General features: G+C 36.9%; 1 protein-coding gene across 3 annotated transcripts in view; it reads left to right on the top strand.

The window, feature by feature from the left end:
- PDHX (pyruvate dehydrogenase complex component X) overlaps positions 1 to 22,527 on the top strand; it is a 67,103-nt gene that overhangs the window by 20,292 nt on the left and 24,284 nt on the right. For 2 of the 3 annotated variants that reach the window (XM_060176610.1, XM_007521820.3), the window contains exons 3-6: positions 1,253 to 1,353; positions 8,578 to 8,774; positions 12,408 to 12,506; positions 19,902 to 20,085. In XM_060176610.1, coding sequence (XP_060032593.1) covers positions 1,253 to 1,353; positions 8,578 to 8,774; positions 12,408 to 12,506; positions 19,902 to 20,085 — 581 coding nt within the window. Of the gene's footprint in view, positions 1 to 1,252; positions 1,354 to 4,920; positions 5,403 to 8,577; positions 8,775 to 12,407; positions 12,507 to 19,901; positions 20,086 to 22,527 lie in introns of those variants that run through there. The other variant, XM_060176611.1, reaches the window with a different exon arrangement.

Here is a 22,527-nt window from a genome sequence, read left to right as displayed (position 1 = left end):
AAAATAGATATAAGCTGAGTGCTATTGCAATTACTTCCTCACCTCCTTCTCCCATCCCAAGCCCTAAGCAATCTTTGATACATGCTACAAATCAAATATTAGAACCAAAGGAGTCAAAGACTCTGGGGTGGGTGGGTGGGTGGGTGGGGGCAGAGTACAGGTCCTAGAAAAAGATGACAGAGGACCTAGTGGAGGTTGTATTGTTATGTGGAAAACTGAGAAATGTTTTGCATGTACAAACTATTATATTCACTGTCAAATGTAAAACGTTAATCCTCCAATAAAGGGACAAAAAAAGAGTTAAGATTTTAAAAAAAAGAACCAAAGGAAATGTAAATGACTATGAAGATTAATGACATTGTGCTGTTTTCTGAAGTATTTTAATCTCAAACTCATTCTATGTGAAGCACTAGGGAGGCAGGGCAGTAACGCACTGGGTTAAGCACACACAGTACATGAAGCGCCAGGACCTGTGCAAGGATCCCGGTTCATGCCCCCGTCCTCCCACCTGTGTGTGGGGGGGTCACCTCACAAGCGGTGAAGCAGGTCTACAGGTATCTATTTTTCTCTCCTCCCACATCTTCCCTTACCGTCTCAATTTCTTTGTCAAAAAACAAAACAAAAACCCAAAATAAAAGAATAGTCAGTTTTGTGCATTATAGTATCTGCGCTCAACCGGGTGTGCCACTGCCTAGGCCCCCTAAGAGTGAGTGTTTTGTTTTGTTTTGTTTTGTTTTTTGTCTCCAGGGTATGTGTGTCTTCTGCCTGGATCACTTCTTTTATATACGGGATTGTCTCCTCATCTTTTCAAGCACAGATTAGATATAATCCTTTTCTGGGAAGCTTCCTTTCATCTTTCGAAAATTAAATTAGATGCATCTCTTCTTGAATGTCCCCATAGCATCCAGACTTCCCATGACTCTACTGTAATTTCCATTTAATTTTTTCACTAGGTAGTAAATAAGCAACCTTCTTCATGTGAGAGGTTTGAAGTCTCTTTTAATATTTGCTCAATAATCTTTATACTCCTTTATCATAATAGATGTAATTCATGTTCGTTATAGAGTTTTTAGAAAACACAACAATGTATATGGCATAAGCATATTATAATAAGGATTATTTGTAATTCCCTAGCTCAGAAATAGGTACTAGTGCTTATTATTAATGTTTTTGCATATATATCCAAACATACCTACTTCTATTCATATTAGAAATAATTAGACCCAATTTTTTTTTTTTTTTTTTTTTGCAGGTGAAGCTGTGAGCGCTGGAGATGCCTTATGTGAGATAGAGACTGACAAAGCTGTGGTTACCTTAGATGCAAGTGATGATGGCATCTTGGCCAAAATAGTGGTAAATTTTCATTTTGATCATTTTCAATAAGACAAAGATTTTTTTAAAAATAATTTGAAAAGAATAAAGTTACTTTTTTATTTTTTAGTTCTTTGTAAAATATTATTTTTAAATATAAAAATATTATTTGTAAAGTGTACTTTTAATCTGGATGTTTAAATAATTTTAATGTTAAGGTCTAATAAGAGCAGGTGATGATCAGACAACTTGGAACAGTTACAACCATGACACTGGTATTTGGGCTTTTGGGTTCTGTAGTGGAGAATGAGATGTTTTCTGGTCTGCAGGATAAAACACCACTACTTGAGGTGGAATTACTTGGTTGCTTGGTATGCCTCAGCTTCACTCTTGTATGATGCCACCACTCCCAAGAGACCTGTTGTTCTGTTTGTTTATGATAGAGATATTCAAAGAGGAAAGGAGGGAAGGAAACAGGAAAAGGAGAGACACCACAGCACCAGTCTTGCATGCTGCTTCCTGTGGTGCCGGGAGCTCGAACCTGGGTTCTCCAGTATGGTAAAGTACCGGATGAACTGTCACCTGGTTCCTTGAGATACAGTTTAAAGACAGTGAAAGCAACAGGCTCAAGTTTAGAGCTAACATTTTCCAAGTGTGTAGATAGTAAAATAAATAAATAAGGAAAAGGAATATTTTTTACTCCTCTGAACTGCATGTAAGATAAACTGTATCCTTACCTAGCCTCCAGAACTTTCAGAATTTGTGTGCTTAAAGTATCATCTGCTGAGCTGTTCTGTAGTCTATACTGTTTTAAATTGCCCTGTGCAGCAGCTTACCTGCAGGCTCCATTGTTGACACTTGACAACCTGATTTAGTTCTTACTCATCCTTACAGTATGAACATTTTGTATAATTTAAAATATATAATACATAGTGAATAAATGAAATAAATTTCTATAAAATATGTACAGTATTTTACATACTTAAATACAGTTAACTTTTTTTTTTTAATTGGGAATAAAATGGTTTACAGATACAGTTGTTGGTACATGTGTAAAATTTCCCAGTTTTCTGCAACATGTTCTCACCTCTCATCCTCCACCATCATGTACTTACATAGAAATCTTTTTTGTTTCTTTTTTATTTAACACTTATTTTTTTGTTTGTTTTTTTAAATCTTTATTTCTCATCGGATAGAGACAGAGAGAAATTGAGAGAGGAGAGAGAAATAGGGAAAGAGACAAAGAGGCACCTGCAGTCCTGCTTCACCACTCAGGAAGCTTTCCTCCTACAAGTAGGGACCAGGGGCTGGAACCCAGGTCCTTGTGCACTGTAATGTGTACACTTAATCAGGTACACCTTAAGTACCACCACCTGGCCCCAGTAATCTTTTCTTTTGAAAGTATATTTGTGAATCTAGCAAGACCAAAATTATTTCCTTTTAGATCTCAATTTCAATATATTCAATAATTTTGCATACCTCTGGGCAATCTGCATTGTAAAACTGTATGGCTTTGACCTAAATATTCTCTAGTGGAATTACTAGAATCTTACCTTAACATAGGCTTCAGGCAAGGTGTGCAGCAGTGAAAAGAAGCTTACTTAAATAGTAGAAGTAACTACAGGATTTCATGTAGCCATTAATTTTTTTTTTTTCCAGCAAAGGCTTTGATTCATCCCTCTCCCCAGCCCTCCTCTCTTTCTATATATGTGTGTGTTACACTTTTTAAATAGTTCAAAAATTAGGAAAGGTGCTCTTAAATTTTTCTATAGACTATGATTACAATCTTACAGGTGTTTAAAGAAAGACAAAATACAGAAAAGATTAGACTAAAATGATAACTATTGAGTATACACAGGAAGTGAACTCAGGCATACCCATCAAGAAGGCATAATTACTATTCTGTTCTTGTAATGCAATATTTATATGAAAAGAAAGAAGATAAAAATGCTTAAAGTGGGATGATTTTGAGTTTTGTGGTATATTTACTGATGGAGGATGTTTCTTATAGATAATATAATAGTATGGTATGTCAGCTAGAATTGTAGACTTAAATTACTGCTGTCTAATTTATATATATACTGTAGTAAGTTCTGCTAGTTAAAACTCATGTAATGTGGTGAAGGATATACAGCATAATGGTTATGCAAATAGACTCTCATGCCTGAGGCTCTAAAGTCCCCGGTTCAATCCCCCATACCACCATAAGCCAGAGCTCAACAGTGCTCTGGTAAAAAGGAAAAAAAAAAAAGTCATATAATGACTGGCAAATTCTTCAACCTCCCTCTGTCTTTTCTTTTATAATAGAGATAATCAAGTACTTATATCTTTGGATGATACTGAACATTAAGTGAGATAATACATAAACTTATCGCAAGATCTGTCACCCACCATGTAATAAATGTTACTTTTCCCATTATTTTATAGTGTTCACATAGTCCTTGGTGACAAGAGCACGCAGGTCTGTATGTTTGCCTAATAAGTTTTTGGGTTGTGGTTATACAGTAAGTATCCATGTATGCATCTGTAATTTTACTTGTGCAGATGAGCTGTACTACAGTCTTTTTTTCTTTTCTCTTCTTTTTATTGCTTTACTGATCCACAAGACCATAGGATAAGAGGGGTATAATTCCACATAATTCCCAGAGTTCTGCGTCCCATCCCCTCCACTGGAAGCTTTTCTCTTTTTTCTTTTGTTTTTTCTCACTTCCTTTTTTCCTTCCTACCTTCCTTTTACTTTTTTTTTTTTTTTAAACTCAAGGGTTATCACTGGGGCTCCATGCCAGTCCTATAAATCCACTGCTCCTGGTGGCCATTTTTTCTTTCTTTTTTTTTTGAATTGGATAGAAAAGAGAGAAATTGAGAGAGATGGGGAAGTTAGAGAAGGAGAAAGAAAAATAGGACACTGCTTATGAAGTGTGTCATCGTTCTGTCCCCCCCCCCCCCCCACACACACACACACGCACACAGGTGGGGAGCCTTGAGCTCAACCCGGGACCCTCGTGCAGGCCCTTGCACTTTGTTCTGTGTGCACTACCACCTTTTCTTTTTTGCACCAGAGGACCACTCAGGTCTGACTTCGAGTGTGGCACAGGGGACTAAATCTGGGGCTTTTGAGTCCTCAAGCTTGAAAGTTATTTTGCATAACCATTATGTTGTCTCCCCCAACCTATTAGTAGCTGCTTGATATGTTTTTTAATTCTGAGCTGCCAAGTTATCTGCTCTGAGCATGGGTATTTTTTTTTCCAAAGATTATCCCTTGTAATGTTACACTCTAATCAGAGATCTATACAAAGATTTTCATCCATATTTCTTACTAGAAAACCTTTTCTCTTTTTCCTACTCACTTGAAGTTTTGGCCTTCTAATTTGACAGACTCCCTGTGTTCTTGGTTCAAGTTCTGCATCGTTTACCTGTGATAGTCTTGTTAGCATTTTCCATACAGCAGCTTTGTATGTATGGCATCATAAATAGTGTCATAAATCTGTTCATCCATCTCTCTTTAACACTCTGAAAATGTGGGTGTTGGGACACAGGAGTGATGGCTTCTTTAGTAGCATGAATTGGTCTTTTCTTGCCAAAATAATAAAAATAATAATAATAATATATCTTAAGGATCTGTAGTGTTACTACTTTATAACTCCCCCCCACCGTGTGTGTGATTAATACTGGGTTATAAGGTTTAAGATTACAGGGTATAGTTTTACACTGCACCCATCTCAAAACACTTTTTGAATGAAAAGAATGGGAATATATTCACATCATGACATATACAACTTCATAGGGGCAATAGAAGAAAATAATAAAGTGGTATTGCTGTTTTTTATTTTGCTTGTATTCTAACTTGAAACTTTCAGGGGCCAGGAGCTAGCATAATGGGTGCATCTTAGCCTGGATTCCGTCCCCATCCCTTCATGGGGGCACCTTAGATCCTTCCAGCAGGAGTTCCACTCATGACAGAGCAATGTTTGGCATCTTTACCTCTCTCTCCTCTTTCTCTCAAAGGACATGAAGAGGAATTGGACCAGGGAGGTTATTTAGGAGTGTTGTGCATGTACAGGCCCCTAGGTACATTCAGCACACTATTCCTTGTGAGTTGCATCTTTGTCTTTCATTATATAGTGATACTCATATTAGCACGTATAATGACGTTATTTCATAGGAATGCATAGGTGACATTTTCTTTAACAATCAATGAGTTGGATAGTTGCAAGTGGTAATGCGAAGCACTTCTTTTTATTTGCCTGCCATTTTGAAATTAGCAAATTGCAAGCTAGTTTGTTCTCTGTAGGAATCGATTTCCATAGTATTTGAAGTTTTTGTATTCTCTGCCTACAGTTTTATTCTTTGTTCTGTTGCAATTTGCACCTGCGTTGCACTTTAAATATAAGATAAGGTAGCATTTCATTTAGAACCATAAAGAGCTTAGGAGTGTTTTATAGTGTTAATAAAGAGCAATTCCTGTCAATGTAGATGATTCACAGTTCACTTCAGTTAATGGGCAAGTTCTCAAATCCTTTATTTAGTCATTGATAAGTTGTGCAGAAATTCTTAAAATTTTCAACACTAATTTACAAGCTTGATTTAAAAACTTCATCAGTATTTTAGATGGTAAATTAATAAAAGAATATTAGGATATTTGGAGAGTTTGTTAGAGATTATCTAGTTTGGTATCTGATATAGTAAGGGTAATTATATAATTTATTGTACAAAGCAGGATACTTTTGAGGGTGAAAGGATATGGAATATTATCACTCTCCAAAGTTATTTTTGAAATTTTAATGTATTGACTTCTGATATAGCATCTAGATTTTTATTTTATTGCTAAACCACTATGCAAAGACGTTTTCAAAAATAGAATTCTAGGCTGGATGGTGGCATGCCCAGTAGAACACATACTCCATTATATTCAAGCTTCTAGTCCCCACCTCCAAAAGGGAAGCTTCGTGGAGTGGTGGAGCAGTGCTGCAGGTATCTCTGATTTTTCTCTCCCTCTAGCTCTCTATGTCTCTCCTTCTATCTAAGGGGCGGGGTTGGGGGGAAGGCTACTGGGATCAGTGGAGTTGTGCTGGCACCAAGCCACAGCAGTAACACTGGTAATAAATAAAATAAATTTATTTTAAAAAACTAACATCTGTGGTCCAGAAGGTGGCGCAGTGGCTAAGGGACTAGACACTCAAGCATGAGGTCCTGAGTTCAATCCCCGGCAGCACACGTAACAGAGTGATGTCTGGTTCTTTCTCTCTCCTATCATTTCTCATGAATAAATAAATAAAAATCTTAAAAAAAAGAACAACTAATATCTGTATTTTTGGTACTAGTCATTTTCATCAGTCATGTCCCATTCTAGAGGCTTTTCCACTATATTTCCACTATATTTAGGAGCCATGCTTCTTGGCATCACTTTTAATAGGAAGAAATGTGATTCGTTAAAAATAAATTTTAATTGATGTTTAGATATCAAGAAAATGGAAATGATACCAAATGTTAATTATTGCTTGTGGAAGTGCGAACTAGTGCGATATCATGGAATCATTTGTATGCTTTGGTAATGAACAGAAAATGAGGTTCCAGTTTCAGATTGAGTTTAGTGTCTGATTCAAATTTCAAAAGTCTTGGTGTGACTTTTTTTTTCTTCCATCTTCACTTTTAAAAGGTTTATTTTATTCATTACAAATAGGAGTGTACTCTATGAGACATAGAGGAGGGAGGGATAGAGGCAGGACAGAGCACATACAGTGCTTGGGGTCAAACCAGGAAGTCTGCTATTCTACTAGCCGCAAATTTTTCCATTTTAATGAAATGCACTGTCGTGGGCCAGACTGCTCTCCTGTGAGAGTGTCTGCATTGCTCTACACTAGACCCAGATTCAAACCTAGCTCCCACCTCACTGAGGGAGACTTCAGTGCTGTGTTGTCTTTTCTTCCTTCCACATGTCTCTTTGTCTCTCTCTTTCTTTCTGAGAAAGTCCACAAAAGTAAGGCTCCTTAGTATGTAGCAAACAAGTTGTTCTTAGATTTGTTAATTTATTAAGTTTACTAATTTTCCACAGCTTGCAATTCATCAGACTTATGTTTTCATTTAGTTTTTATATCCAGTTCTTATATGTATGTTCAGTTTTGTCAAAGTATTGTTCTTCTCCATCAGTAATTTGTTAACTTAGAAATCTCGCTAGATTCCAGAACTTATGTCTTATTATTGCAAGAATACTGAGTCATAATAAGCCACAAAATTAGTGTTATTTAGAAATGTGAAGCACATTATAGGAGATAAGCTTTTACTTATAATTGCTATATTAGTGAATATCCTGCAGACTATCGTTCTGTTATTTATTAAATTACATCTGTAATGAACCTTATTTAAAATAATTGAAAGAATGTAATAGAGAATTTTAGAGGATTGATATTTTTTTTCTTATATTGCTATCTAAAGTTTCTCCTCAAGATTTCTTTTAACTGGTAATTAAGAATCAGTAATTCCTTTACAAGTTACTGTTATCAAGACACTTAGATATAGCTATATAAAGAATTAAATCTAGTTGATGTATTGCACCATAAGTAAGACTCTGGGGTGGGTGGGGTTGGAGAGTACAGGTCCAAAAAGAATGACAGACGACCTAATGGGGGTTGTATTGTTGTGTTGAAAACTGAGAAATGTTATGTATATACAAACTATTATATTTACTATTGAATGTAAATCCCCCAATAAATTTTAAAAAATAAAATAAATTTCACAATTTGAAAAAAAAAAAAGAATTAAATCTAGAGAAGGCCTGAAACTATAAATGTTAACATTAACCAGAATAGGTAAGCAAGTCTTCAGAGATAACAGGATGATCTTTTTTCCAGAGACTATGCCGACTTCAACAATTTAATTTAAATCAGTATTCAAATTAATGGAATTCATTTGGGAAAGCTTTTGAAATTATTGTTTGCTGTTTTCAGTTTATAATTATTGGCATAAAATGAACATTAGTTATTGCTTTTATGCATTTAAAGACTGTCAGAATAAGGAGTGACTCGAGATCTCTCTAGTATTTCAGGAAGTAGCACTAGTAACTAGAAGGAGTATGGAGAGTGAATGCATATGTGGTGAAAAGCAGGAAATGAGGGTGGTATGTAAGAGGAGGAGTCAGGCCGACTTACAGGTAGATTTGAGCTCAAAATAAAAGATCTCTAACCAGTACTGAGTTGTCATTGAGTAAAGGTAGGAACTACAGGACTGATAAGCCTTTCCATCTCTTAAAATTTTTCTTTCCTATTACAGGTTGAAGAAGGATCTAAAAATGTGCAACTGGGCTCTTTAATTGGTTTGCTAGTTGAGGAGGGGGAAGATTGGAAACACGTTGAAATTCCCCAAGATATGGGTCCACCTCCAGCTTCACAACCTTCAGTGCCTGGCCCCTTACCAGAGGTGCAAATTTCTACCCCTGTTAAAATGGAATCCACAGTGGGAAAACTGCAGTGAGTATGCTTATTTGTGTGATGATGCTTTTAAAAAAACAGTGTTGCATCAGGTTTTAGGGAAATTAAACATCATGTTTAAAACATCTTTGTACATTAAGTAGGAAGTATTGATTTTCCCTTTTTATGTAGGAAACAGTTCTAGGAATGATTATTTTACTGTCATTGTTTATTCAAGCAAATAAATTATTGACCACTGGCTATTTTCTAGGTACTGTGAAAGCTTTGTTGACCTAGAGGCTTATTTGTCTATGTTGAGCTTGAGTAGTCTAAAATTTATACTGTATTCCCATTAGTGTTTGACTATATAACTGGTATAAAATGGAATTAACATTTAATATGCTTCTCTCCCCCCACACATACACACTATTCTGCATTGGCATTTCTGGCAGATTAGAGCTCAGTTTTGTCCAGCTGTTCTTTAATAAAAGCTCTGGTTTATGGTGGTCTGGGGGATTGAACTTGGGAGGTCAGAGCTTCAGGCATGAGAATATGTTTGTATAACCATTATCTTATATGTTCTCTCCCCACCCTCAACCTTTTATTCTCTATATTCTTTTAGGTAACCAGTATCAATTGTGTCACAATTTAGCATTACCATTGTCTAATTGCAACTTTTTATATTCTGCATGTGTGGACTCTGAAATTTTTAACAAATTTGAACTACTTCATTTTTAGGTAGTATTTATTTATTTATAGACTGAGCCAGCGCATCATTCTGACATACACAGTGCCAGAGATTTAATTCAGAACCTTATACATGGAAGTCCTGTACTTTGTCACTGTCCCCTCCAAGACTGCTTTACTTAATATGCCCCGACTAAACAAAAGTACTTTTTCTTTAAACAAAAGCATCCCTTTGTAGAGAGAGGACCCTATTAAGATCAGTTTTTGAATTTAAGAAACTGGAGACCTGGGGGACTGGACTTTTTCAAATAAAAACAGACAGAAGGAGAGGGTACAATAACACGACCCTAAAGCTTCCTTCAGCACAGTGGGTGCCAGGTTTGAGCCTGCATTGTGGTTAGGACAAAGCAGGCATGTCGCCCAGGTGAACTTCCCTGGCCACTACTAAGTTTGAGATCCTCATCAGCACCCACAGTATATCTGCCTTCATTGCCCTGCCACCCCTTTACTTCCTCTTTTTTTTTTTTTTTTCATTACCATGAGAAATAGAAGGTAGCCTCACAGGTGCTTTGTACTGATACTCTTGCTCCCTGCAGAGGTAGTTATGGGAGTTCTGTAGTTCTAATGAGATTCTCATTAGAAACATAAGTGAGTAGACCCCACAGTGTAGGTAAGAAACCAGTTAACCTATGAATGTGCAGTGTTGACCTATGTGGGGTTTTTTTGGTAAGTTTTTGATTGGTTTGTTACTAGTTAATCTTGTGTAAGAATCAGAAGATTTCATGGACTTGGAAGATGCTCAGCCTTGGAGCACAGGACTTGTATGTCTGAGCCTCCAAGACCCCTCCCCCCCAAATTTAATCAACACCACCATAGACCAGAGGGGAATAGTCTCTCTGTATGTTTGTCTCTTTTAATGCTTTTGCTTATTTTTCTTTTGGTTGTAAGACAGAAATTGAGATGGCCATAGGAAATAGAGAGGGAGAGAGACAGAGAGATACCTGCAGCCCTTGTACTTGGTAGCATGTGCTCACAATAGAGTGTGCCACCACCCTGCCCCTGTGTGTCTATCTCTTAAAAATAAAAACAATCTGAAAGTTGTTTTATTTTGAGAACTCTTGAGCATTTGTTAGCATTTGAACCCATATCAGCTAGAGTGGTTCTTCTGAAATTCAACAAAGGTAATAATTACACTTTTCCACTTCTTAGTTATAAACATATAGACTCAGTTCATTTTGCTTATTTTCCTTATCTGGCTTTGTAGTTATTTGTGTCTTTTGTTTTGCTTGGAGTTCGTAATTGATGAGGAGACAGCTAGTCATATGACAACCTGGTGTGCTTGCTTTCTTGTCTATAAAATCAACACAGTTCTTTCCTGTCTATTTTCTGTAGTACACAGAAAGTAAAAAATGCTTTTGTGTAAAAACTAGCAACTGTAAAAGTATACCTTGAATGTAATTCAGTAACAGTGTTAAAAAGAAAGCAGCCTAATTAAAGTAGGCAAAAGGTTTAAAATGTACATTCCTTCCAAAGAAATTATACAGATGGCCAGTAAGAATGTAAAGAGATGCTCTTCACTGTCATTAGGGAATTGCAAATCACAGCCACAGTGAGGTATCACTTCATACGCACAAGCAAGACTCTTATTTAAAGAAGAAAAACCAACCTAACAAGCATCGACAGGGATACAGAGAAATTAGAGCTCTTGTGCATTATTGATGAGAATGTAAAATAGTACACTTGCCCTAGGAACGAGGCTGGCACTTCCTCATTTTATAAATTTTATAAAAATTGTCATATGATCCCATACTTCCCTCTTTTGAGGGAAGATGCTCAGCTTTGGAGCACAGGACTTGTATGTCTGAGCCTCCAAGACCCCTCCTCCCCAAATTTAATCAACACTACCATAGACCAGAGGTGAATAGTCTCTCTGTATGTTTGTCTCTTTTAATGCTTTTGCTTATTTTTCTTTTGGTTGTAAGACAGAAATTGAGATGGCCATAGGAAATAGAGAGGGAGAGAGACAGAGAGACACCTGCAGACATACTCAGCAGAATTGAAGTCAGAGCTCAGAGCCATATATGTACCCATGTTTTTAAGAGCATTATTCACATTAGCCAGAATGGAAATGCACCCCGTGTATCTAAAGTGTGCTGTGTACATATGCGGGAATATTACTCAGATTTTAAAAATGAAATGCAGGCATACACTTATACAGTATACATGATCCTTGATGACCTTATCGGTCAGTAAAAGAGTCCTGCTTAGAGGTGGAGAAGATAGCTTAGGGATTATGCAGAAAACTTTCATGCCTGATGCTCTGTGTCCCAGGTTCAGTCACTGTTAACCAGCATAAGCCAGAGTTGAGCAGTAAGTACTCCAGTAGAAATAAAGAAAGAAAGAATCGTGCTATTAAAAGTTCAAATGCTATATGACTCCACTTCTGTGATTTGCTTTGTCAAATAAAGTCTAGTAAAGACTAAGAGACAGAGTTGAATAATAGTTGCCAAGAGCTGGGTAGGGTGGGGAGTAGAGGAATTGCTATTTAATGGGTACAAGATTTTAGTTTAAGAAGAAGAAAACTGTTCTTGGGATGGATAGTAGTAATGTCTGCACAGTATTGTAAATGTGCTTGGTGTCACTCAGTTGTCACCAAATGCTCTAAATGGTGGATATATATGTGGGGGGGTTTATCATTGAAGATTAAATGATAGTTGTTGATTTTGTGTGATGTGCCATGTGAAAAGTCACTAGTGGAATAGCTGAGGGATTTTACTTTTTATTAAAAGATTTTCAAATATATGAATATGTCTAAGAAATTAATTTCTGTGAGAATGTTTTGATAGTAAAAGTATATCTGACAGATAAACTTAATTTACTATGACTGGGAGTCATTTTGGCATAATTAAGGCTATTTTAATTATCAACAAAACTATTGGCATTTAGTTATAGCCATATCAAATAAAGTATTAATTTTTTCTATTAACTTTCATGTTTTCTTCGTAGGTTCCGTTTAAGTCCAGCTGCTCGGAATATTCTGGAAAAACATTCACTGGACAGTAGCCAGGGCACAGCCACTGGCCCTCGTGGCATTTTCACTAAAGAGTATGTGTGTGTGTGCTTTGTGTTTTAACTAGTTTCATTATTTATCATGATCATCTTTTTCTGAAAGTTGTTCAGGAAGAGCTTATTCAGTGTTAAGTTTTAAAAGGAAGTACTCTGTTCTTTTAATTGCTTTTGTCTGTATAAAATTGTATTCTATGCAAGAGTTGTTTTCTGAATAATTACAGCATTACTGAAGAACATTCCTAATTAGTAGCTAAGCCAGATCTTTAAAAATAGAAGATGCAGAAAATTAGAGTGCAGACTGGTGAAACTTCATATTCTTTTAAGCTTGTATGAAATAATCATATAATCACACATAAATTCCTAGAATGTGGAAATATACTCTTAGAAATAATTTCACTCTTTCACATTTGAATTTTATTCATTTATATGATCAAAGCATTTTCTAAATGTTATTGAATATTTCCTTGAATTATCTTTTCTACTGATTCAACACAGATCAGTCAGCATCATGGTACCAAACTTTTAATTATAGATACTTTATACTTTAAAATTGAATAGAGCGTGGTCCAGGAGGTGGCACAGTGGACTCTCAAGTGAGGTCCCTAGTTCAGTCCCTGGTAGAATTTGTACCAGAGTGATGTCAGGTTCTTTCTCCTCTTATCTTTCTCATAAATAAATAAATAAATAAGTCTTTCAAAATAAATAAATAGGGAGTCAGGCTGTAGCGCAGCGGGTTTAAGTGCAGGTGGTGCAGAGCGTAAGGATCCCAGTTTGAGCCTCTGGCTCCCCACCTGCAGGGGAGTCACTTCATAGGTGGTGAAGCAGGTCTGCAGGTGTCTCTCTTTCTCTCCCCCTCCTCTCTCTGTTTCTCTCATATATGTATTATGCAAATATAAAGAGGGCAGAGAGGAAAACTGTTGTACTTCTTCACTGCTATCACACCCGTGAATTACTTCTAAAAGGTCACCGAATTTGAGTTCATCTGTCTTGACTTTTATTCCTCTCTTGAGTATCCCCAACCAAGGAATGTCTGCCTCCTAGAAAGTTTATCTTTTAATGATCTCAATTATAACTAACACTTTATTATCTACCAACTCTATTTTTCTAGTCTCAAGCTACTTTCGGAAATGCATCTTCACTGTGCTGATAGCTGATACCTGGATGGCCTGCCAACAATGATTAAAAAGTTTCATATTAAACATACTATTCACCACCCAACAAAACTGCATCCCCAAATCCCTTATTTCTGATTATAAAGTCATCATCTTGAACAGAATCTCAAATTCATTACTTGAGGTGTTGCTAACCTGAGTCTATGCTGAATATTCAGTCTTTCACAAAGACTTCTGGATTCTGTCCCTTACTATACTGACTGTATTTCCTTTGACTTTTTCTGTCCACACTGAAGCATTTTATAATGCTTTGCCTGGTTAATTTTGTTAATTCATCTCCTTACCTCAATTCCTTTTTCTGTCTCAATACATCCAACAGAAATCTGCAAAAATTGAGCCTTCTAAATTATACCCATAATTATGTCACATTTTACCAAATTTTCACTGCTTAATGATGGTATGGTGTTGCTCCAAAAAAATAAAGGGAAGTCTATTTTGTTATAAAGAAAGTCACTGAGGCAACTCTTTAACTTACTTGACTAATCTTTGCTTTTCCTACTCAACTAAGAAATGGTCACCTTCCCCCCTCAGCACCCCTTACCCCTTGCCGAGCCAGAGAGTCCTAAACTGGCATGATTTTACCACTTCCAGGTTGCAGGCTGACTTTTTCACTTAGGAAGAGAGGGATGGACACTACAGCATGACGGGGGCCGGGGGTGGGGGGAAGGGGGACCCGGGCACTCCAGTTGGTTTTGGGATTTGAATCTGGGAATTTATCCAGAGAACTCTTTCTCTTGAACCCAGATCACCTGGGGACATATGTTTTAGTACATTCTTAAAAGAAAAATACAAACAAAAGAAAAGGTATACCAGTATTTTTGAATATGAAGATGTCAGTTCTTCCCATGTTTTATAATTTAAAAATATTTATTTCTGATAGAGACAGTGAGGGGAGGGGGGATAAAAAGATAAAAAGGGTATGAGTTGTGGCTGGGTGGTGGCGGTGCACCTGGTTGAGCGCACATGTTACAAAGCACAAGGTCCTTGGTTCAAGCCCCCGGTCCTCACCTGCAGAGGGGAAGTTGTGCAAGTGGTGAAGCAGTGTTGCAGATGTCTCTGTCTTTCTCCCTCTCGATCACCCCCTTCCTTCTCAATGTCTATCTGTTTCTATCCAGTAGATAAAATGAAGATAATAAAACAATTAGAAAATTTAAAGTAAAAAAAAAAAAGTGGGAGAAACACCTGTAGCACAGCATTATCACTTGTGAAGCTTTCCCCCTGCAAATGGGGTCCAGGGGCCTGAATCTAGGTCCTTGTGTCATGTGTTCAACCAGGTATGCCACCAACCAGACTTTATCTATTTATTGATTGATTTTATTGCTCGGACTTGGTGCTTGCACAAGGAACCCGCTGCTCCTGGGGGACATTTCTTCCTTTTTTACTTTGATATTACAGAGAGAAATTAGAGCGATGGAGAAGAAAGGGAAGGAGAGAGACAGAGAAACACCTGTAGTACTTGCCTCACCACTCACAGAGCTTCTTCCCTGCCGGTGGGGAGCAAGGGTTCAAACCCAGCTCCTTGTACACGGTAATGTGCATATAACAAGATGTGCCTCCGCCTGTCCCCACTCCAAATTTTTTTTAAATGTGATAAACAAATAAAAAAAGAACCTTTCCAGCCCAATTCTACCAAGAGGGCTAGGTGAAATGTTTAAAAATCATTTGGAAGAATAATGGAAGAAAACTAGTTTATCAGGAAAAAAAGAAAAAAGAAGCAAAGATAGCTCTATTTACTTACTTATTTTTTAAATATTTCTTTATTCCCTTTTGATGCCCTTGTTGTTTTATTGTTGTAGTCATTGATGTCGCCGTCGTTGTTGGATAGGACAGTATAGGAGAATCAGTATAGGGAAATCAACCTTTGGTCTTCAAAATGTGCAAATTACAAAAGATTTTTTGAGAAAAATGAACCTTTAAAGCAAGTGTTATTGAGAATTTTTGCTTTGTATACTACTAAAAAATCTACTTAAAAAAAATTTTTGGCGGCTCCCCACCTGCAGGGGAGTCGCTTCACAGGCGGTGAAGCAGGTCTGCAGGTGTCTATCTTTCTCTCCTCCTCTCTGTCTTCCCCTTCTCTCTCCATTTCTCTCTGTCCTATCCAACAACGACGACAACAACAATAATAACTACAACAATAAAACAACAAGGGCAACAAAAGGGAATAAATAAATAAATAAAATTAAAAATTAAAAAAAAAAATTGGGGGGGGAGTCGGGCTGTAGCGCAGCGGGTTAAGCGCAGGTGGCCCAAAGCACAAGGACCGGCATAAGGATCCCGGTTCGAACCCCGGCTCCCCACCTGCAGGGGAGTCGCTTCACAGGCGGTGAAGCAGGTCTGCAGGTGTCTATCTTTCTTTCCTCCTCTCTCCGTTTCTCTCTGTCCTATCCAACAACGACAACAATAATAACTACAACAATAAAGCATCAAAGGCAACAAAAGGGAATACATAAATTTTTTAAAAATTTTTAAAATTTTTTTTATATTTATTTATTTATTCCCTTTTGTTCCCCAACTCCCAACATTTTAAATTTAATGATAAGGTGAATGTAGGAGAAATTTTGGCCTGATACCGTGTATGGAAAGGTTATCTACTGATAAGATTGAAAAATTGCAGGATTTGGCATAAGCTGTTTTGACTCAAAATACTGTGATATCAATTCTTGAAATAATGAAGGGTATCCACCCAATTTACCTTGTCAACTAAAAATTAAGTAAACTAGAAAAAAATCAGTTACAACTGCTGAGGAAGTGTCTGATCTGATCTATGTATGAAAAATGGTAATACTTGCTGTTAAGTTGTTGAGTCACATTATTCTTTGTTTTTCTATGCATAACTTTTCCAAAACCCCAGTATTTTAATGTTGAATTAAAGCCATCTTTCCTCTGAATAAAGGTTCAAAAGCATATAGACTTTACTTTGCCTATACATATAACTTTTTTTTTTTGTTAGCAGAGCACTGTTCAGCTCTGGCTTATGGTGGTGTAGGGACTGAACCTAGGACTTCAGAGCCTAAGGCATGAGAGGCTGTTTGTGTAAACACTATGCTGTCTACCCTTAGCCTTCCATGTAATTATTTTATGGAAATAACAGGATCCCAGAGACAAAATAAATTTAGATTCTGATACCTTTGAATACCTACCTTAACTCTTTGCTATTAGTGTCTGTAGTGAGACCACAGTACCAGAATTCTTGTGGGCAAGTTAAGTGTCTAGTATGTTTTCAGTGGCAACTTTATAAAACTAATTCATAACATGTCCAAATGCATTATGGGATCTTGTGGAGAAAGTTCTACTTCGAATCAACTACCGAAGTGTCCTCTGCTTCTCTCTAGAAGTGTAAGGTGTATTGGGTTTTTTCCCTCAATTTTTGTTGCTTTTCAGTGCCTACCTGTGTACTATAGAAATTAAATTGTTGGCTGTTACTGAAACAGTAATGAACATTTTTACTTTATGAGACATATGCGTATAAAATCAGCAATAAAAGTTTTCTGTGAACAGTGGCCAGAATTGATTTTCTGATTACTTGTTTATGATTAATGACTTCTTTTATTCTTTATCAAAAATTCTTTTGTATGTTTTACCCTAGAACCTTAATTACCTGAATAATGAAACTAATATATGCTGTTTCTTGATGAAAATAGTAGCTAATAGTTATACTGATGTAAAATTTAAAAATGCATCCACTTAATGTGACCAAAAAAAAAAAAAACTTTTGGGTAGAGATGTCCAGACATTAAAATTCTAGATTCTTCATCTTCTCAGATGTTCATTTTTTGGTTTACTTTTTGTCTTTGCCCAATGTCTAAGAATAAACTAGTGCTCCTTATATAAGGAAGCAATTACAGAAGCCAGACCTTCCACTTTTTGCATTCCATAATGACCCTGTGTCCATACTCCCAGAGGGTTAAAGAATAGGAAAGCTCTCAGGGGAGGGGATGGGATACGGAGTTCTGGGGGTGGGAGTCATGTGGAGTTGTACCCCTCTTATCCTATGGTTTTTGTCAGTGTTTCCTCTTTATAAATAAAAATTTTTAAAAAGAGAGAGAAAGAAAATGAGTTTCTCTATGCCACTTCTGCATCTAAACTAGCTTGATTAAAGAAAAAAAATATTTATCTTATCAGTCATCTACCTTGGCTTGTGGCATAAAAACTGAGGGATTATACTGGTAATTATTAACTTTTTTATGTAAATGTTATCACAGTTAACTGGAACGTTAGTGCTTTTGATTTTGAATTATAAGTAAATGAAAAGTCAATAACAAAACAAAAGGAAGCTTATTGTCAAAAATACATAACTCCCAAGGACATGTACGTCTTCCAGTCCTTCAGTCTTTTGCCACTCATCACGTGATGGCTCCTTGTTAGTATCCTTCGAAAACCAGCATCGCCTCCAATTATGCTCCTGCTTTATGTGTGATGGGTATAAGATCTTTGTCAAGTGGTCCCACTTTTACCTTTAGATTAAGTATATTACATTTTTTATTCAGCCCCAGAATTATTAAACTGAAGTTCAAGAATATTGGAGCCATTTCAGAAACATGTTCAGTAAGATAAAATAAAAAGATGTTTGTCTTGTGAAGGCTGTCATCATAAATATATTCAGAAGGTGCTAGGATTTGCCTTTCAAAATTTTTTATAATACCAAGGTATTAACTGTGTCTGAGAAACTTTAAAAATTCAGTGTTTAGATTTTAGATTTGTATCACTGAAGTTTTTAGGGTCATGTTATTCAATTTTTTATTAAATTAAAAAAAAAATTTAGAAGGGGCCAAGCTGTGACACACCTGGTTAACTGCTCGGATCCAGGTTCAAACCCATTTCCCACCTGCAGGGGGAAAGCTTCATGTGTGATGAAGCAGTTTTACAGATGTCTCTGTCTTTCTCCTCTCTATTTCCCCTGCCCTCTCAGTTCCTCATTGTCTCAGTCCAATAATAAATACTATTTTAAAAAAGAAAGAAAAAGACTTTATTACAAAAAAAAAAGTTAGAAAAAGTGTTCATGTATGTAGTCACCAAGATTGTCACAGGGGCTCAGTACCTAGTACCTCTACAGCTCCACCTCCCTGCCAGCTACTTTGTTTCTTTCCTCTAGATAGAGGGTAAGAGACAGAGGGAAGGAGAGATACTGCAGCCCTGCTCCACTGCTCCTGAAACTTCCTCTTGCAGGTGTTAACCATGTGGTAGGTCAGAACTCAAGCCTGGGTCCTTGCACATAGTAATTTGTATGCTCTACCCAGTGAGCTGCCTGCCAACCCCCTAGATATAAAATATTTGAATGCAAAATATTTTTGGAAAAAATAATTCTGAATTAATGGCCAGATATTAGTATTTTCAGATATGTTTTAAGAAAATACATCCCTTATGCCTGTTATAATCTAATATAGATGGAGAATTTAACATAATTCTATCTTTTAAAGAAGCCAAGAGTACTACAAAAGCAGGTCTATTACTAGGTATTTTTCTTTTTTTTAACTTTTAAAAAAAAAATTTTAATCTTTATATATTGAATAGAGACAGTTAGAAATCAAGAGGGAAGGGGATGATAGAGAGGGAGAGAGACAGAGAGACACCTGCAGCACTGCTTCACCACTCACAAAGCTTTCCCCCTGCAGGTGGGGACTAGGGGTTCGAACCCGGGTCGGTGCGCATTGTAATATGTGCGCTCAACCATGTGCACCACCACCCGGCCCCCTTACTAGGTATTTTTCACTTGGGATGGTGCAGTGGATTCATTTTATACGTTAAGTTTATTGTTAACTGGTCTTTAATCAGAAATCTGCACTAGATTAAACAGTGATTGGATTGACATTATCTGAATGCCCTGTGGAAATTATTTCACAGATATAGTGAAATGGTTTGATTTATGAATTGCTTATCTACCAAATGATACTCCCTAAGAAATAAAAAAGTAATTTCCTTTTAAAATTCACTATCAAAAATAACAAACTGCATAAAGACACACAGAGAGATAAGCTGTATGTTGTAACAAGGTTAATATTTTTAAAGAAAATCCCTAACTATTGTTAATGGGTTTTGAAAATATAGAAACGTCATAACCTTTGAACTAAGAATACAAAGCAATAGAGCAGATAAAAGACAGTATTTACTTATCTACTGATAGTTCAAATTATTTGTTTTGTTTTGTGATATCCTCAGCATCTATGTATTTCTGCATCATTCTTTGACACGATGCCCTCATTTTCTCAGATTTTTTTATATTGTTATCAATTACAATTATCTAATTTCTTCTTATCTCCAGAGATGCTCTCAGACTCCTCCAGTTGAAACAGATGGGCAAGATCGCTGAATCCAGACCAACCCCAGCTGCCCAAACCACTCCCACAACTCCCACAGAGCCTTTGGCCCCCCAGGCCACAGCCATGCCATCTTATCCCCGGCCAGTGATCCCACCAGTATCAACTCCTGGGCAACCCAATGCTGCGGTAATGTCTGAGAACATTCTATTTTCAAATGTAAATGACAAACTAAATCGGAACCATTGTATGTTTGACATGTACTTTTTTGCCAGTCCATTGTTAGTAATAACTGAAAGTGGTCAAGAAAAATTATTGTAAATGCTTAGTTTTTTTTTTTTACTTTCCTAGAATAAATCTCTGTGCAATCCAAACAAAACATCAGAAGTTTAACTTGATGTAAATTTAGCACAGCTGTGTATACTCCTAATACTTTTCATTCTCCCTTCTCCCATACCCCCCACCATTTTTAGATGCAGTACTTGTTGGAAGCTGTTACTGGTTACCTTTTGTGGATATGTTTTATATTTTTTTTGACTGAAAGGATTGTTAGTTTATCTTTGAAAAGCTTTAGAGACTATAGATAGTGAGGTTTTCTTTTTCAGATATAGATAGTATAAACCCTTTTGTTTCCAGTTTGCCACATTTTGCCTCTCACTTCTCCTAATAGCTTCTACATAACTTTTTTTTCCATTAAGAAATACAAAATAATCAAATTTTAGAATGGATATTTTTAAAATAATAAGTTTATACTGACCTTTATAATAGAGAAATAATCCAATATGATATTTTGAGAGACTAGAAGCAGTACAAGTTTCACAAGACAAATTTTTTGTAAGGCATGTTAATAATTCATGAAATACATAGAAAGCATGTGTAATAAGATATTTCTCAAATTAGAGATGTGACTCACTTTCAGATTCTTATGATATGTAGAAACCATTATTCTGTTTGATCAAGTACTTCATTATCATAAAATGTTTAATTCCCTAAGAGAGCACTTATAAAACAAGAAACAGCTGTACTTTCTATCTCTATTCATTATCCTGAAATGATTATAATCCAGTCCTGGAATAAATAAAGAAAGGAACTACATGCAATTTAAGTGTTATCATGCTGTCATCCCCCCCACACACACCACACACACAAACACACACTCTGAGGGAAACTTCAGTGTTGTGGTATGTTTTTCACTCTGTCTCTGTCTGAGAAAGTCTGCTGGGAACACTAAAGTCCCAGTGATAACCAAAAAGAAAAAAATTAATGAACAAGTTGTAGTAAAGTTACACGAGGGTTTTACTATCTCATTCATGTTTTATATTATAAAACATAGAAAATAAGTTCTTATTTTATTTTATTTTATTTATTTATTCCCTTTTGTTGCCCTTGTTGTTTTATTGTTGTTGTCGTTGTTGGGTAGGACAGAGAGAAATGGAGAGAGGAGGGGAAGACAGAGAGGAGGAGAGAAAGATAGACACCTGGAGACCTGCTTCACCGCCTGTGAAGCGACTCCCCTGCAGGTGGGGAGCCGGGGTTCGAACCGGGATCCTTATGCCGGTCCTTGTGCTTTGCGCCACCTGCGCTTAACCCGCTGCGCTACAGCCCGACTCCCAGAAAGTAAGTTCTTAAGTCATTTTTTTTTTGCATCATAAATCCAGTATATATTGTTCTTATTCGGTATATTACATATATCCTTTATTTTATTTATTTTTTACTGTATGCCTTTTTTTTAAATTTTTTATTTAAGGATTAATGAACAAAACCATAAGGTAGGAGGGGTACAACTCCACACAATTCCCACCACCCAATCTCCATAACCCACCCCCTCCCCTGATAGCTTTCCCATTCTCTATCCCTCTGGGAGCATGGACCCAGGGTCATTGAGGGTTGCAGAAGGTAGAAGGTCTGGCTTCTGTAATTGCTTCCCCTCTGAACATGGGCGTTGACTGGTTGGTCCATACTCCCAGTCTACTTCTCTCTTTCCCTAGTAGGGTGTGTCTCTGGGGAAGCTGAGCTCCAGGACACATTGGTGGGGTCTTCAATCCAGGGAAGCCTGGCCAGCATCCTGGTGGCATCTGGAACCTGGTGATTGAAAAGAGAGTTAACATACGAAGCCAAACAAATTGTTGAGCAATCATGGATCCAAAGCTTGGAATAGTGGAGAGGAAGTGTTAGGGAGGTACTCACTGCAAACTCTAGTGTACTTCTGCTTTCAGGTATATATTTTGCAATAGTTTATGGATACGTGTGAACATAAGCTCTCTCTCACAGAAACTGGTGTATATCTAGGTTATGGGACTTTGTTAGAAAGGGAACCACCTAGGAGTCTGGCGGTAGCATACCAGGTTAAGCACGTGTGGTGCAAAGCACAAGAAAGTGAACCACCTGAGATGAAATTAGAATGTACTATAAAAGGAAAGGTCTCACCCGAGTAATGAAGCTCAAGGGTTGTCATTCCACACGTGAAGTCTCTGGACACAGTCTGAGGTGAAGCATGTTGAGGTGGCAATCGTTGCGTTGGTTACGTTGTGATTGGCGGATGCAGTATTATTTGGTATGGATTAGGAGACGCATACGGGAAAGTGGGCCCTATCCAAGGGTTCCAGGACTGGGGGAAGTAGGGGCTCTATA

This window comes from Erinaceus europaeus, chromosome 17, assembly GCF_950295315.1.
Source record: "Erinaceus europaeus chromosome 17, mEriEur2.1, whole genome shotgun sequence".
Lineage (NCBI taxonomy): Eukaryota > Metazoa > Chordata > Mammalia > Eulipotyphla > Erinaceidae > Erinaceus > Erinaceus europaeus.
The sequence above is the reverse complement of the archived record's forward strand: the minus strand, read 5'-3'. Positions and strand labels throughout refer to the sequence as shown.